The sequence below is a fragment of the Triplophysa rosa genome, linkage group LG13 (assembly GCF_024868665.1).
Source record: "Triplophysa rosa linkage group LG13, Trosa_1v2, whole genome shotgun sequence".
NCBI classification, from domain to species: Eukaryota; Metazoa; Chordata; class Actinopteri; order Cypriniformes; family Nemacheilidae; genus Triplophysa; species Triplophysa rosa.
In genome coordinates this window covers 21,479,540-21,496,116 of record NC_079902.1, presented here as the reverse complement: position 1 = coordinate 21,496,116, position 16,577 = coordinate 21,479,540, and the positions used below count along the sequence as shown (strand labels likewise).

Here is a 16,577-nt window from a genome sequence, read left to right as displayed (position 1 = left end):
TATAAATAAAGAATGAGTGAGTGTTTTCAAAGGTGTATAAAGACCTTTCATAATGAAGCTTTATGTTTTTATCTTAGAATGAGCTATTTCTATCTACATACACCACGGGTCCCCTTACATGGAATTTGCCATGTTGTTTCTACAGTAGCCCTAAACGGACAAAATACATTATCTCCTTCTGCAAAGAAGCGAAAACAAGACAACATCTTTGCTCTGTGAGAGATGCCGTAATGCTTCGAAAGGGAGGGGGGAAGGGTGGAGAGAGCCGTTGGTTGCAATTCGCAACCTCACCTCTAGATGCCGCTAAAATCGTCAATTTCAAAATTTACCAATACAACAAAATATTTGTTTACATTAGTTAATAAACTAACATGAACAAATAATAAAAAATGGTATTAGTATTAACTAACATTAACCAAGATGAATAAATGCGGTAAAAATATATTACTCACTTTTACTTCATGTTACATAACGTATGAACTAATGCTAAAGCAATCTCATTGTCAACTGTTACCAAACATTTTAACCAACTGTATCTGTATCTCCTTGAAATCTTTCCTTTTTTCAAAAGCTGTTAAACCTGCAACTGATTTGGCAATTCAAATGTGGCAGTGTTTGTTATGCCAATCGAGCACATTCAAGGGAGCGAGAGAGGGAGGGAGGGAGAGAGAGAGAGAGAGAGAGGGAGGAGACAAGCAAGGAGAGTTTGGGTGAGAAAGTCTGAGAGACGGAGGGAGAGAGAAAGAATGCTATGATGTCACACCAGCCCACTCGAATACAAAAGCAGTGTAAAGAAAGACACACATGCTCTGTTTCCACTAACACAACTCAACAGCACATCCCCGGCTCTCGATGTGAGTACCGCTTTACTTTCTCACTCTCTCTCTCTCTTTCATTCTCAACACACTTCATCAGTGTTCAGCAGTCTCTTTGTGCTCATGTTTAAAGCTTTTATTGCCTCGCTCTCATAGTTCTCTGTATTCACTAACTCTCATACTGAAAAACAAAAGAGATTGTTTTGGTAGATTCTTGATCTTTCTAACAGCTGTTTTCTTTTCAGCTTTGTATATTTGGTTGTCCCTTTGGCAAGCTTCATTACCTTTTGTTTCCCTTGCTGTCTGTCTTTGTGTAAATGAGTCATGCTTTTGTCTATTGTCCATCCCTAACGTATCTTAATCCAGCCGAACATCAAGTCTTTGCATTTGTTTAAGTTGCGTATCTGGTTTTTGTATTTAGTTTTTAGATTGTTGGATTGGCTTGAATAAATTGAGTTTCATGTACTGGGCGTTGTAAGCCATCATTTGAAATGAAGAGGACTTTTATTCCCAGAAAAAAATCTTATTGTTTGGGAGTTGCTCTTTTATAACTTCGAAGACTCAGTAAAACTTCTCAAATGTTTCTTTTAAAATTCACTTTTTACAATTAACACCAGACAAATGTTGACATACAACAGACCTGCAGAGCTATTTGAGAGAATGTAGAAGGAATGCATAACTTCTCACGAGAAAGAAAGCAGGAAATTTAAGCAAAACTCTCCATGTAACCTCAGTTTGGTCTAGAAGAACCAGTTGGGTTATTAAAGATATTTGCATTCATGTATTGCTCAATCGTTAACTTGTTTTAAATGGCTTTGTGGAAAAACATGCCCGACGTCTGGGATTGATTCTGAGTCATGGCAATAACAATACTATGGTAAGATTAATAGCCAAAAGACAGCAAGATAAAGACATGACGATAAAGGGAGATTGTGTGCGTGTCTTAAGGAAGTAAAATGCTGAAGGCTGGACAGAGAGTCTTATACAGTGATGGAGCGACTTCATCAGGGACTACATAATCCGAACAAGAGACAGAGGAGACATTCTCATTTAGTTCAAGTCTACAGAGGCGGCACAAAGACAAGAAAATCCCACACAGACTCAACACACGCTGAGAGCTGCTATAAAACAGACCCCTATTGTCAACACAGAGAACGAATGAAGAGCCGAGAGTCATATGAACGGCAGCCGGGTCACAAACCCCCAAAGAGCAAAGCGCACAGCTGTTCGGCCCCTTTAACCTAGAGAAAAAGACAGATCTCTTTAATATCTCAGCTGTTTTTCCAAGACAACAGGGAGATTCAAATGAGAACAAAACTGAAAAAATGTGCCTCAGGCATGCGTCCTGTATAGAGTTTCACAAACTTTGTTCACACTTGCAAAGATTTCAAAGTCCGCCATCAAAATGAAGAGGTTTCCTCAAACTTATTGCGCAAATGTTTTGTTTTTATATCTACAGACTACTTAATAGGGTTCTCATTTGAGGTTCATTTCTTCAACCAATACTGTCCTGCCTGTTTCTTCAAGCCGCTGCTGTCTTTCGGAAACCTCCTTTCACCATATTTCGTCTTTTTTATTTTTTGTCATAAATTATTATTATTAGTCACCCTCATATATGTTTGGCACTGGGTTTTGCAAATATGTAACCAATAAACAGTATTAAAAAGTGCTTGTCAACTTTGACCATACGGTATTTTTTATCATTTGAAAGGGAGCATTTTTTCCATTTCCTGAAAAACAACGAATTTGGACATCTGAGGTTCTGGAAGGACAGCGACGTCATGAGAAATATACATAAGAAACAAAGGAGACAATTGCATGATCTGTGGACTTGCAAATCTGAGATCAATTTGAAGCACATCGAGATCTTTTCTGTAAAAATTCGAAAGGACACACATGTGAGATTTCAGGGGTCTAAAACCTGGAATTCCCTTTAAAGTTCCTCTTATTTCAAAGATTGCTATCAAAAGTTGAAAAATCTTCCAAGAGCTCCAGTAAACAAAATCTACTAAACGTTTTAACCTATACTGCATATCAACAATTGTGTGAAAAATCGGACACAATGTTGATACTTCAATAAAAATACTAACATACTCCATTAGGTCTTCTAAACTATGAGCAACATCTAAGTAATAAAACCCCTTCTGTTGTTTTGAAGTGAAATCAGGGTAATAAATCCAAAGATATAAGGCAGTCTAACCATAAAGCAAGCCTGAAAAAATGGCAACAGATGCTGTAATTGATCTCTCATATCTCTCTGTTTCTTTCAGACTGGAATCATATGTCCAGCGTGTGGGACAAGAACAACCATCTCAGTCACGGGACCTAAAATGCCAGTCTCTGAAAGATAAAAGCAGCGTTTGTTTGAGTAAAGGCCAACAACGATAAAACAAAAGAGCTGGACTCTTTAAAGAACATCATCTTACATCTTACAAAGATCCCACGCACAAACCGTCAACATGCTGCAGCAAATACTAAACGACATGTACATCGATCCAGATGTACTAGAGGCTCTGAATGATGAACAGAAGAAGATCTTATTCTTCAAAATGAGAGAAGAACAAGTCAGGCGGTGGAAAGAAAGGGAAGAGAAAGATGCAAAAGAAGGGATGAAGAAAGAAAAGCTGCGCCAGAAGAAAGGTATGAATTCACACCCACACTAAAAATACAACCACATCTGTCATTTTGTAGGTACAACCGTCAGTACAAGACAATGATTATTTACAGGACAGACAAGCATGCATTCAGGTCTCTTTGACAGTTTAACATGTGATTCGAACGAGTTGTTGGTTTATAATTTGCGTGCTTTTGGTTTGCGACGTCATGAGCTGTCAACCTCGCAGAACCCGTTCTGGAATTTACCGTCTGTGATGTGAACACGACTGAGGTTTCCGTGAGAATATTTCATTGAAACTGTTGTTGAGCTTCTCAATGGTTGCTGGAATCAAATGGTCGAGGCTTTGAATGCACAATGTAGCTACATGCACACATCAGCAGAATAGGTTGTCAGTCTTGTTCGGAAAGAATTACAAAAAATGAATTGCATATGTTGATCATTTTGTTGTTTTGCTGTTTGTCGACGATTTTATTATTAAAATGGTCACAAATGTATATATGTTTCTGTGTTGTTTAACTGTTAATCTCAAAAGATGCTACACCTTTTTAAACTTGAGTATTTGCGTTTACGTAAAGGGCTGAATAATTATGCAAACAATACTTTAGCAGTGAACACCACACACACACAGTCGTCTAACAACATTGTTTGGTGACAATAGCACTGCTATTTCTAAGAAATGATATTTAAAAAAATTGAAATTGAAAAGTGTGAAATAGCTCTCTCTCTAATGTTATCAACCTCAGGACAATGAACCATGACACAAAAACAATCCACCCCTGTTTGCAGTTGTACATGCATCACAACCTATCACTGTCACACCTATCACACCTCCCAAATGCTAACTGTGCGATAGATCAAACTATCAGGAAAGAAATTAAGAAATGAAATACAATGCATGCCTATATTCTCAAGTCAAGATCTGTCAAGCATTTAAGAAACTTAGTATACGGTAATACAGTAACCATCTGAGAATGACGCAGTTGGCTTTAATCTCTTTCTTTCAAGCAAAGCAACCCAGAAGGGAGTCAAAAATAGATTGTTATAACACAGACTCCATTAGTGATGTCAAAGAAAATTCATACCTTGCGTCAATTTCAACTTGAGCGCATAGTTTTGAGGTCAATGGAAATGAAGTGGCCTGTGAGAGGGAGGAGTCGCGTAACATGACCGCAAACATCTTACAGTTGCATGGGTGAAACTATAGCAGCCCATTCCAGCCCTTCAACACTGACCTCGCAACACAATACAATCCAAACAACATCACACAATATTCAAATGCAAATCACTAAGAGGGAGATTACAGTTTATCATCACACAGCATCAGCGTTGGCATGTTAATGAATGCCGTTTTGGTCTCGATGATGCTGTTACACAAGGGGGCTGTAAAATCCTGTAAACATTTCAGGCTTTTTTAACATTTCAAGGATGTGTTTTAGCCGAGGCAAGTAATGTACGCAGAATGTTCTAAAGCAGAACAGATGCAAAAATAGACGTACCTGGAGAAAAAACAAGAACATTAGTGTGGTTTGGAAGTAACAGAGCTTGTGTAAGAGTAGCCTACACAATAAAATCGCCAGTGTTATTTTTAACACTTTTTTGATGTATATATAACCCACGGTGGCCCTAGTTAAATTTATACTTTTAAAAGTGTAGAAATTAGTAGAAATTAAAAATGACTATTCTTATTTTTTCATGAAATATCCGTTTATAGCAAATAGCTTATCAATGTGTGTCATTTACCTTGTAATTCATGTGCCCTCATAATCTTCAGTTAAAATCTGAAAATGCACTTCCGCCCTGAAATGACTACCCATCTCAAATGACGTAAACTAGACGGCTTGGCCGGAGCATCTGTTAGCTCCTCCCCTTCAACTGTCAGTCTGCTGCCAGCTTCATTTCAAAATCAATGCAACAGCTGTTTTCACACATCCAATCAATTTGCAGTGAAAAACGCAGGCCACGCCCACTACTTTTATCCTTTGAAATTCATTTTCACTCGGAAATGTGTCAGAATACGGAAAAAAAACGAAAAAAACTGCCGGTTCACGGGGACTTTAATGAATTAACACTTAATGAGAGTTCAACATTTAACTCTTGCGGAGTTAATCAAACATCTCATAGAAATGTTAATCCCTTTATTAGTGTATGTAAACAACACTACCTTAGATTTAAATGAGCTTAATTTGATAACAACTAGAAATGTTAATCTAATAAACAACAAATAGTTCTGATGACAGCTGCTATGTATTGGTAAACTCTTTTTTTTTTTTTTTACCAAAACATTAAAGGCAAAGACATGTTTTTAACACTTATAAACAATGTCAAAACAACAGTCAAATATACAGCATATGAACATGTACTCTGAATGGTTTCATCACATATAAACATCAAGTAGAACAATGTGTTCTTAGTCTTACAATAGTTTAAGCACTACACATGCCTATACACTGCCGAAAAGGCATAACATACATAGGGACCAAATGTGAATATGCACTCTGAATGGTTTCAAAAACGTGTTCACTCTTACAACAGTTAAACATTACAAAACTGTGCAAAGGCACAACATCCATATTTACATTTGGTCCATATGCACTTTGAAGGTCATAGGGTTTATCAAGATTATCAGCAGCCGCATCTAATTCATTACCATCAGCCACTCTGAATGCATTATGATGCTCACTGAACAACTCTGTAAAAGTTTTTTAACCACAGAATAAACATTTTCACCCAACACAAGAATGTTTGTGGTTTTACTGAAATAAAAACACTAACAAACATACATGGGATTTCAAAACATCACATTCCTGTAACATGTATGAGACCTTGAACGCCGTTCACAGGCTAAAAACCAACCGAGCAGCATTTCTTGTTTCACATGAGCATTTGCTCGAGGATGCTCATGTTCTTTTAACCGTTTCTATCAATAGCACAAGCATCTCCTATTACTCACACTTTGTCAGCTTCTGTTTCTCAGCAAAAACGGTCAAATCACATGATCCGCAAATGTCTTTGGACCTTAAAAAATGTTGGGTTGTTTCGATGGTGGGTTGAAATATGAACATTTTCTACAGTACCGGTCAAAAGTTTTGGGACACTTACTCACACGTGTTCATATTTTTTCCACATTTTAGAACAATAATAAACTCAATAATCAAAATTATGAAATAAAACAAAGGGAACTATGGGAATTATGTTGTAACTAAAAAACTTCAGTGTAGTCACATGTTGACAAGAATTTGCAGAAATGTTTTCTTGTCTTTGCATCAAGCAGCTTCTTGATGATGCCATTTTAAAGGAGTTCCCATCTATTCTGTGCTCTTATTGGCTGTTCTTTCTTCATTATTCAGTCAAAGTCATCCATTTCAAAAACACTTTTTATTAAATGAAATGTTAGTTTTGTCATGAAAAAACATGTATGTTTGCAAATTTATGTTTTTGTCTACCAAACTAATTTAAGCATACACTTTCAGATCAAAAGTTTTTTTTAAATAATGAGAAACATTTCACTCATGTGTCCCAAAACTTGTGTCCATATTTTAAAGTGATATTTAACTTTTGAACAAACTGAGTTGAAGTGAGAAATATTTAATGGCAATTCTCATTAATTAATTTTGACATGAACAGAATCATATCTTTTTTTCTCTCTTTTTTTCTCTTTTGACACACAACCCACAATGTATACAGCGCAGATATTACAGCAACACTATGAGCTGTTGTTCTCTCTCTCATTGTCTCTCTTGCCCCAGAACTTTAATCTGTGTGGTCAGTTTCAGTTGCCTCAGCTCAGATGAAACTGTGTTAGCCATACGTCACCGTTTGGACGAACATTACAGTAATCTAGATAAAAACTGTTTAAGTTTCAGTTGTAAGTTGTCAATTTTGTACAAAGACAAACAAACTAAAAACAGATCACCAGACTTTGTACTGTATGGGTTACTGGTTTGTAGCCCACTGGAAGAAAATAATCAAGAATGAGATTTCGTTAATATCGCAGTTGTGTCTCAGTGGGACTAAACAGATAGGTCCTCTGAATTGGTCAAATGTCGTTTTGGGGTGCAGATTCATACAACATGATTAAATGGAAGGGATCAGATCACAGAATTTAGTATAACTACCACTACAAACGCATATTATTTCTAAGAAATAAACAATAGCTATAAATACTTCACTATGATCTCATGTCAACAATTCGCTTTTTCAGGTCAGTTTTAATTTTGTCCAAAGGAATTTTAAGAGAAACATTTGAAAGAAAGTCTCCATTAAGCAGCTTTGAAAAAACAAATCACTAATACAAGAAAAGCTTTGTAAATCTGAACATCTGTGGTTTGTATACTAGCGGTAGTGGCTGTTAAATGTCATCTCTCCGGCTTGAAGCTCTGGACAGTCTGTTCGGAGACATGGACTGCCTTGTTGGGTCATTGTGTTCCATGAAGCACGCCCTTTAAGAAAACTTACACATCATGCTGTTATATCACCTTTCAAATACACACACAAACATACCTGTGTGTGTCCTGAACCTTGTGACCTAGGCAACAAGCAACACACAAACACACACAGATCCACTACAAGCATGACAATACATTGCCGAAATAATGTGCACTAGTTTTCTATTATGTCATTTCAAGAAAAGATGCTGAACATTTTTAACATGAACCCTCTGTAAATATCATCCCCCGGGCTGGCAACGGTGTAAGGTCGCCTGACCTAAAACCCTGCTACATGCTAAGCTGATTCTGTATGCCCAACCTGGAGAACCGGTTCTTTACGCAACACTTTCTGTCTGAGCTCAGGTGTTAGATTTTCCCTTACATGCAAACCGTCAAGGAAAACAGATCTTCCCCTCCCCGTTCCATTTCACGTAAGGAATATTTACAGTTTCATCTTTAATTGTTGTTTTCCAGGTGATTTACATAACGTTTAAATAATTTAACTTGGTGAACTATTCCCCTACAATTCACAAGGACCCTATCTTTGTACGCATAAGCTCCTGACATATCTGCTGATCACACACCATTTCATACGCCTTCAAGGTTTCGTGTTATTCGAGAAGGTTAAATCACACTAAAATAATGATGAGAGAGGCTGAGAGTCACGGTTTCATGGACTAGTGCAAGTGCGTATAAGTTGCGTTGTAGATGTTTATAATGTCAGTGTAATGTATGTTAGTATTGATGTCTACACATTGGTTTACATGTACAATTCTAAACTATTTCTCAGAAAGAGAGAGAGAGTACAGCTTGCATTTCCTTCAATGCCACAGCGCCCTCTGACGGTCGAGAAAATACATTACCAATAGGATGACGTGGGTTTGCTTTTAAATTACCATAAAACAAAAAATGTACAAAGTTACAATGTCTCCTTGTCCTTGCTGCCTAATTGCTTTTATAATTTATTAATAGTCACAGATTTAAGTGGTTAAATTTATGCACACCTGATTTCTTCTCAGGTCCTTGTAAAACCGTGAGCTGGCTGCTGGGTAGCGACGGCGACGTGCACGTGTGTATCATTGGGGAATCAGACGACCTTAAATCTCCAAAATTCATTTTGTCAGAGCTGAGGAATAAGACAACAGACAACCTTAACAATATCAACAGGTAATAAAAAAATATCAATACTTCAAGGAAAAAATACAACATGGCTTACTGTGCATTACCCTGCTTATTACACGGCTACTTAATAATAAAACAGACATGAAATATTAACTTTAGTTGACAATATTTTATTATAAGGGAAGGAATACGGGAGACATGTAACTAGCAGAGTGCATGACACTATAGTTGTCTGGTGCAACAAATATAGAATTATCATTACAATATAAAAATACAGAGCTAGCGTCATTTTATAAAAATATTTGACTGTGGAATGCAGGATTGAAAAATCGGAATAAAGGGAATCGATTCCAAAGAGTCGTGTAATAAGCATCTTAATAAACATACTATGTTGATAATGCAACAAAAATTTACTGTACTCACAAATATTAGATGTAATATACATTGTCTCGATTGCAAATACAATTGGAATCAATAGTCTTTCAATCTCAGCCTTGTTAAAATAATATAAATGTTCATCTTTGTTTGTAGAGCAAACGCAGAACCTGTAAACAACAGCCTGGCCAAAGCCAATAGAGCACCACAGGCCAGCACAGAAGAAGGGATTCAACTTCATCTCAAGGTGCGTGTTTGAACCTGAAACCAATCCCATGATGATAATCTTAATAAAAACAATAAATAATGCATTGAAGAAAATTTAAGTTTGGGTAGGGGTTAGTGGCACATGGGGGTTAAAAATAGCTTGCAGTATCAAAACGGAAAATGTGTGTGTGAGTGCATGTTGACCTATAGTTTAGTGAGTATTTAAACAATACAATGATGTGCCCCCTTTTAAAATATAATTTAAATAAATAACAGGGTAAGTAAATGTGTGTATATACGTTTTACTGATTATGCATACATGTGATTTGACATTTTTATGTCACATGCATTCAAATGAATCACAAGTATGTGTGCAGGACATTAATAATAAAAACAGCAGTAATTAGGTGTGTGTGTGTGCGTGCGCGCGCGCGTGCGTGCGTGCGTGCGTGCGTGTGTGTGTTTGGACGGGCCGGAGTCCCCTGAGCAGATGGTTTAGAGCCTGGGTAGAGAATTAAACGCTATCAGATGGCATCAATGCCACGGTGCCAAAGGGAATACACTGAACACACACACTTACCCATTCTCTCACTTAACTACAAACAATTTTCTAAGTCTCTGAGCTTTGTCACATAAGAATTTATTAACATTTACAAATGAGTTTTATCCAATCTGCCACAGAAACCAGAGGACCTCAGTCATTCTGGAGCCGACTCAGATGAATGTAAACAGGACAGCGGTTCTGAGCAGTCTGCTGATGAAACCAAGGGCCAAACAGATGACTCGGACTCGGGCAGCGCCGAGGAAGAAATCGGCCTTTACAAATCACATTTCAGCAACAGAGCCGCGACATTAGGAGAAAGCCTCAATGAGGTCAGATTGCACAGAGCGATGAAAGACCAGCTGTCAATCACAGACAAGACACACCCACTGAACGCACCATACAAAGGTACGTACACATATATTTATTTATTTTTTTCAGTGAAAATTTATACCAAATAGTCAATGTTGATCAAACACTGATCTGATCTGAACTGAATCTATGGTAATTACGGCCATGTTTAGTACCATAACATACAGATAAAATGTAATTAAAGCCCACAAACACGTGTATTTAGAAAACTATTTTCTATCCCCTAAAATACGCATAAGATATACAAATGGTGTAACCCATAATTACTTTATCACTTTTTTTTGTTCTGTTAAAGAAGACATTTTGAAGAATGTAGGACAGCAAACAGTTCTGGGTCACTTTTGACTATTATTGTATTTTTTCCTACTATGGTAGTCAATGGGGGGCAAAATGTGTCTGGTTATAAGCATTCTTACAAATATCTTTCTCTGAGTTCATTAGAACAAAGACATTTATACAGATTAGTAACAACTCGAAGGGGAGTAAATGATGACAGAATTTTCATTTTTGAGTGAAGCATCGCTTTAATGAAAAAGCTAGATTGAGAGAGGAATCGTGAGAGACTTTTGTGCTAGTGACCGTAAACAGGCCACAGGCGCCATCTGGTGGATCTCTGACGTCATTGCACAACCAACATGAGGCAAATACATCCTGCGTGCGCCGTGCGACCTCTACAGGACACAACAAACACTACAACTGTTTCCTTTGTTTACCCTCGACATTTTAATATTTTAAAACAGAAAACTTTCGGCTGCTGTACTTGTGTGACTGAAATGCTGAATTGCGTACAGACCCAACCCCGTATAATAAAAGGAACAGCAACACAACAGGATTGAAACATTAAAACGTACCTGAGACCTTGTTTGTATTTGTGAGGTCAAATGTGTGTGTGTGTGTGTGTGTGTGTGGGAAGGGTAAACCCTACGGTATGGGGACAAAATGTCCCAACAAAGATGGCAATATCCAAAATCCTTGTCCTTGTGGGGACATTTTTTTGTCCCCATGAGGAAACAAGCTTATAAATCATACAGAATTAACTTTTTTGAAAATCTAAAAGAGCAGACAGTTGTGTGTGATTGTTAGGGTTTGGGGGTGGGTTAGGGGTAGGGAATATGATATACAGTTTGTACAGTATAAAAACCATTGCGTCTATGGAATGTCCCCATAAAACATGGAAACCCAACATGTGTGTGTGTGTGTGTGTGTGTGTGTGTGTGTGCGTGCGTGCGTGCGTGCGTGAGTGAGTGCGTGTTTCACCGAGAGTGTAAGTCAGCGTGTGTTTGTGTGCTCGTGCGTGCATGTGCGCGCTGGAGCGGGAATTTGTGCTCATCGCCAAAGCTGATCCCACGTTTCCATAGCGACGGCATAACGCAGTCAGGGGGTCACGGCTGCAGGGAACGGCCAGAGAAACATCAACAGGAACTGCGGCTCAACTACTGAGACGGAAAGAGAGAGAGAGAGAGATAGTCTGCTCTGCACTGAGAGCGAGCGTCGTGACAAACCTGGATTGTTTCGAATTCAATCAAAGAAACTGTCTAGTTTTGTTGAACCTAGTATATTTTTGTCTTTATTTTAATTTTCGCAACGGCAAAGTTTTCAAGTTCAAGTAATTTTCAGCCCTGAATGTAAAAGTATAAAATACAAACGTAATGGGTGTGAAGCAGATTTGGGCCAATGAGATTCCACTGTGGGAGGGGCTACCCAAACGGCCCTTCAAAAATTAACCCAAATAACGTTCTAATGTTCCAAATCGTATTTTGAAATTTAAGTGAAACTAAAATATATTCAAATTAAAGTGCCAGGATAGTCTACTGTTTCCGGTTAAATTTGAAGTGCAAATCGATGCAAACTAATTGACGATAGGCCTACGGGGAGAGGGAGGGAGGAGTTGGTGCCTCACTGAATTAATAAATAATTTTATTGTAAACATTACATAAGATATAATGGAAGAAGAGCGAAAATTCGTACAGGAGTCACATTTTTTTTGTGAACAAATTCTCACATCACTACCGGTCCCTGTAGTCATATTGCCTAAATGTTTTTTGGTCGCTTTGTCTACATCTCTCAAGTGTAAATTAAAAGAGCTTTTCCAGTGTTGCATTGTGACTGGTTGGATGTTGAGCAAGACGATTTCTTGTGCATTTTCATTGATTATATCGGATCCATTTTAATTGTCTAGTTTCTGGCATTGCTTGCAGTGTACACAAGGTCAAAGAGGTTTGATTCTGTGATGGTAAAGACCCCAGTATCAGTGCAAAAGAGGAAAAAATGATGGCAGAGAGTGAGTCTTACAGCAAAAGAGTGAAGGGGTGACTCCAGGCTCTTCACCCCTCAGGGAGAATCTAAAAATACAGCTCTCCCCTGAGTCTCCACAGCATCTGTCTCTGAAGTCAACCGCAGTCCCGATAAGCGATACCTCATTTTCTCTCTCTTTTCATCCCCCCACCTCAGTCCCCCCTTCACTGATTCCCTGACCACCTGTCTCACCCTGTTTAACACATTCAAATTGACTCATCACTCCCCCAGCCTTTACCCTCTACCTCACTCTCCAGTTATTTGTACCCGCTTCGTCATTTACTTTCTTCTTTTCACTTTCTTCTTCTCTGCGTGCTTCCGTTCTTTCGCTTCCTCCTCCTGTGACCTCTAGACCTGCCCTGAGTGGGTGGAGGGGAGGATTGAGAGAGAGAGCGAGAGAGAGGAAGACAGCTGTGGATGTATTATAATCCCCGCGGGCTGGTGTCAGGGGTCTAACGGCTTTTTAAAGTCTGCGATGATTTACTGAGAGCCAAAGTCTCGTAATCACCAAATTTGGCTTGATTATTTCCTTAGTCTTGACCAGTCGTGAGGTCATTGTGGTTCTGGTAGGCCTATAGGCTTCCTATGTCGACAGCGTTTTAAGGCATTTTTTCATAAAATTCATAAACGTAACAGACAAAACAAAACATATTGCAATGTGCTCAAAACAATCAATCAAATATCATTAAAGTGCATGTTGTGTTTATCTCTCTCTACAGGAACGGTGAGAATGAAGAACAGCAGTGGGACGTTAGGCAGTCGCGTGGCTCAACTCAGACAAACCTTCAACACCACAAACGCCAACGGGTCCGCCCCCCGTGACAAACCACCAATCCCCAGCAAGCCTCTTCACCTAATGACCTCGCCCTCTGTCAGATAAAAACACCTGAAATATAGAAACGTCTCCGTGTATGCACACAGCAGAAAAATGGACTATAAAAACAAAAAGGACTTATTCGCCTGAGCGTATGAACAGATGCAGGTGCGGACTCAGCTGGAGACTGAGTACTGGAATTAAACGCTCTTTATGACCCAGCTCAGACTGACACGCTTCCATTTTCACACTATGTTTACAGAGGAACACGCTCTCTGAAGAACTCACATTTGTTCTGTTGCCTTGACGTGATATTGTCTGTGCCATGGTTTTATACCAACTGTGTTTCCTTTAGGGGAGAAAGACCAAAGGTGTTGTCTACTGTTTATAAAGTTATTGGTTAATCTTTTGCGGTTGTAAATAACGGTGTCATATTGTATAAAATAAAATGCTTATTTTAACAGCCTTCAATTACATACTGTACATCATTCATACTGTACAAATCATAAGATTTAATTTCTTGTCATGTTTAATGGACACTGACAATGTAGATATCAAGCAATTTTCAGATAGATAGTTACTGAAATGAAACCTTTCCAGAAAATCACCAGTCGTCAATCAACCTCCAAAACATTTTTCCATATTATCACCACATGTTTGGCATCTCAGCAGCATCTGGTTCATGACGGAGACGGTCAATCATTCCAGACGGCGAAACAGCAGCTGGTATAGTTCTCATCTGCGCTTCCGACCGGCCGAGACAGACGGCAGCGCGGGTCCGTCACGCTGACCCTCTCATCTCAAATGAGTTCATGCAGAGGAGTTAGTGACCTCTCGCTTATCTCGCTCCATTCCTTCCTGCAGAAGCATCATCACAGGTGAGGGAAGGGACAGAAATAGATGGAGGACAGATAAATGGGAGCGGATAGGAGGAAAGGATGAGAGTAGAGAAGAGGTATAGGGAGTCATGAATCAAATTAAAGATTGAATAGATTTTAGCTGCTTTGTGACTAGTTAAAGGTACAGTTTGTTACAATTTTGCAGTAGATCTCCAAAAACCACTAGGCCAGTGTTATATAATTTTTTCGGTTGAGTACTTATAATATCTAAAATGTTTCGAACTACTTGTAAATCGTGAGAAAATCGCTATTTTAAACAGTGACACAGGGCCTGGCAGTCGCCTGTCAATGGCGTCATATCCACTTTACCCTTTGTTACCATCTCTACTGACGTAGAAACTTGATTAACATGATTTCTTGTTCCCATCTGATTGATGGCCATCAGCGGTGGAGTCGAAGACAACAGATCCAATCATTCACGCTCCTTCACAGCATCATCAAGCTACGCCATTGTTGTTGTTTTGGCGGATTTTACAAACTGTGGCTTCAAGTCTGACTTATTTCTATGAATTAAAGTGTTAAAATAAGGCTAAAATCATGACTAAAAATACGTTTTATAGCCGAAAAGCTATTTAGGCATTGTTCTAAGCCATTGTTGTAGGCTAAGCTTATCTAAAATATTACAAATAGTTTATGCAATAATGTTATGACAGTTAACAACAATGTCAGGCAATGTTATGGCAATAGTACCAAGTGCAGATTTAAAATAAATATTTCCATTGACATTTGTTGAGATGCTCCTGAGGGTGAACTTGACCTTCATCCTTCACGTCTCTTTAGAAAAAAAATCAAGAGCGAAGTCAAATGCAAACTAACATTTGTCTCTATTCTGGTGTACGCCCACTTTACATCATCCAATCAATTGTGAAAACATGAAATCAAGCCCCACCCATATTTCTTTCACTGGGAAATAAAGTTTACAGATATGAAATGAAATGCAGAAATGCAAATGATGTTTTCACCCTTTAAATAAACTAAAGTCACAAAGTCTATGTTGGAGCTGTGACCTTGTGGTTAGCTCATGTAGGTTAGTGAATAGTGCTGGTTTGAGGATTGATCACCCCATAAATAAAAGCAGAAAACATTATAAATAATATAATTAGAAAGATATTTACTTTTTTTTCTTCTAGACATCACACAACAATTAATGGACAGGCAATGTAAGGTGATGCTGGACAAGACATTGGATTTAGTAGTGATGCTAATGATGGCTACCTGCCTCAGAAACACCACTGGATGTACTGACGCACGGTTGGCGAAAGATTTATTAATATTTCATAAGCAGAATCACTGCTGTACGCGCGGCTCTGCAGAGTTTGGGAAAGGCGCTGTGCAACTGGCAGTTCAAGTTGATACTTTGTGTCTGTCATCTCTGTAGTGACCAAACCGGTCTAGAATTTTTACATGTGAGAAGAATTGATATTCTCTCACTCTCTCTGCTTTTCTCTATCTCGCTCACTCTTCTAAGCTTCTACAAAGGCCGCGACTGTTTTGCCGTTACACTCAGATGCTCAGAAGAAGTTTCCTGGAGGAATAGGAAGGTGGGGGGGTTCTCTGACTGAGGAGGACAGGGGTACTCAGGCATCGTAAACCTTTTAAACACGCGCGCACACACGCACGCACAATTCCCTGCTGCAGCGGGACCCTCAGAAGGCAGATAAAAAAAGACTCTGTTGTGTGCAGGAAGAGAGAGACCCCCCGCCCCACCGCCACCTCCACCACTGTCACCCAGAGAGAAAAAAGGGGAAAAAGGAGCGAGAGAAAAAAGTGCTGCGCCGCTCTGGCCGTGTGGGCTGAACCTCGGATCCAGTGACCCCTGGCGAGAGAGAAGCACGGATGTGTGTGTGTGCGAGGGAAAGTATGTGTGTAGATGTGTGTGTCTGCAACATGTGACAGGGCTGTGGTGTGAGCTACTCTTTCCACACACACACACACACACAAGATCCCCCCTCCACCAAACCTCGCCCCCTCAGGCAAGAGCGAAACGGTCTGCAGTGAGAAAGCCTGTGTGTGTGTGTGTGTGTGTGACTGAATCCGTTCAGGGAAAACAATCCGTTCTGTGTGTGTGAGTGTGTGTGTATCTGTGGGATTGC

General features: G+C 39.0%; 1 protein-coding gene across 1 annotated transcript; it reads left to right on the top strand.

Moving 5' to 3' along the window:
• The first annotated feature begins 719 nt into the window (after positions 1-719).
• On the top strand, positions 720-14,050 carry zgc:92242 (uncharacterized protein LOC436899 homolog). Its single transcript, XM_057349869.1, has 6 exons — positions 720-854; positions 3,086-3,455; positions 8,879-9,026; positions 9,513-9,603; positions 10,245-10,512; positions 13,491-14,050. Exons 2-6 carry the CDS (start codon positions 3,275-3,277, stop codon positions 13,649-13,651), a joined length of 849 nt encoding a protein of 282 aa, XP_057205852.1. The 5' UTR covers positions 720-854; positions 3,086-3,274; the 3' UTR covers positions 13,652-14,050.
• Positions 14,051-16,577: the final 2,527 nt, after the last annotated feature.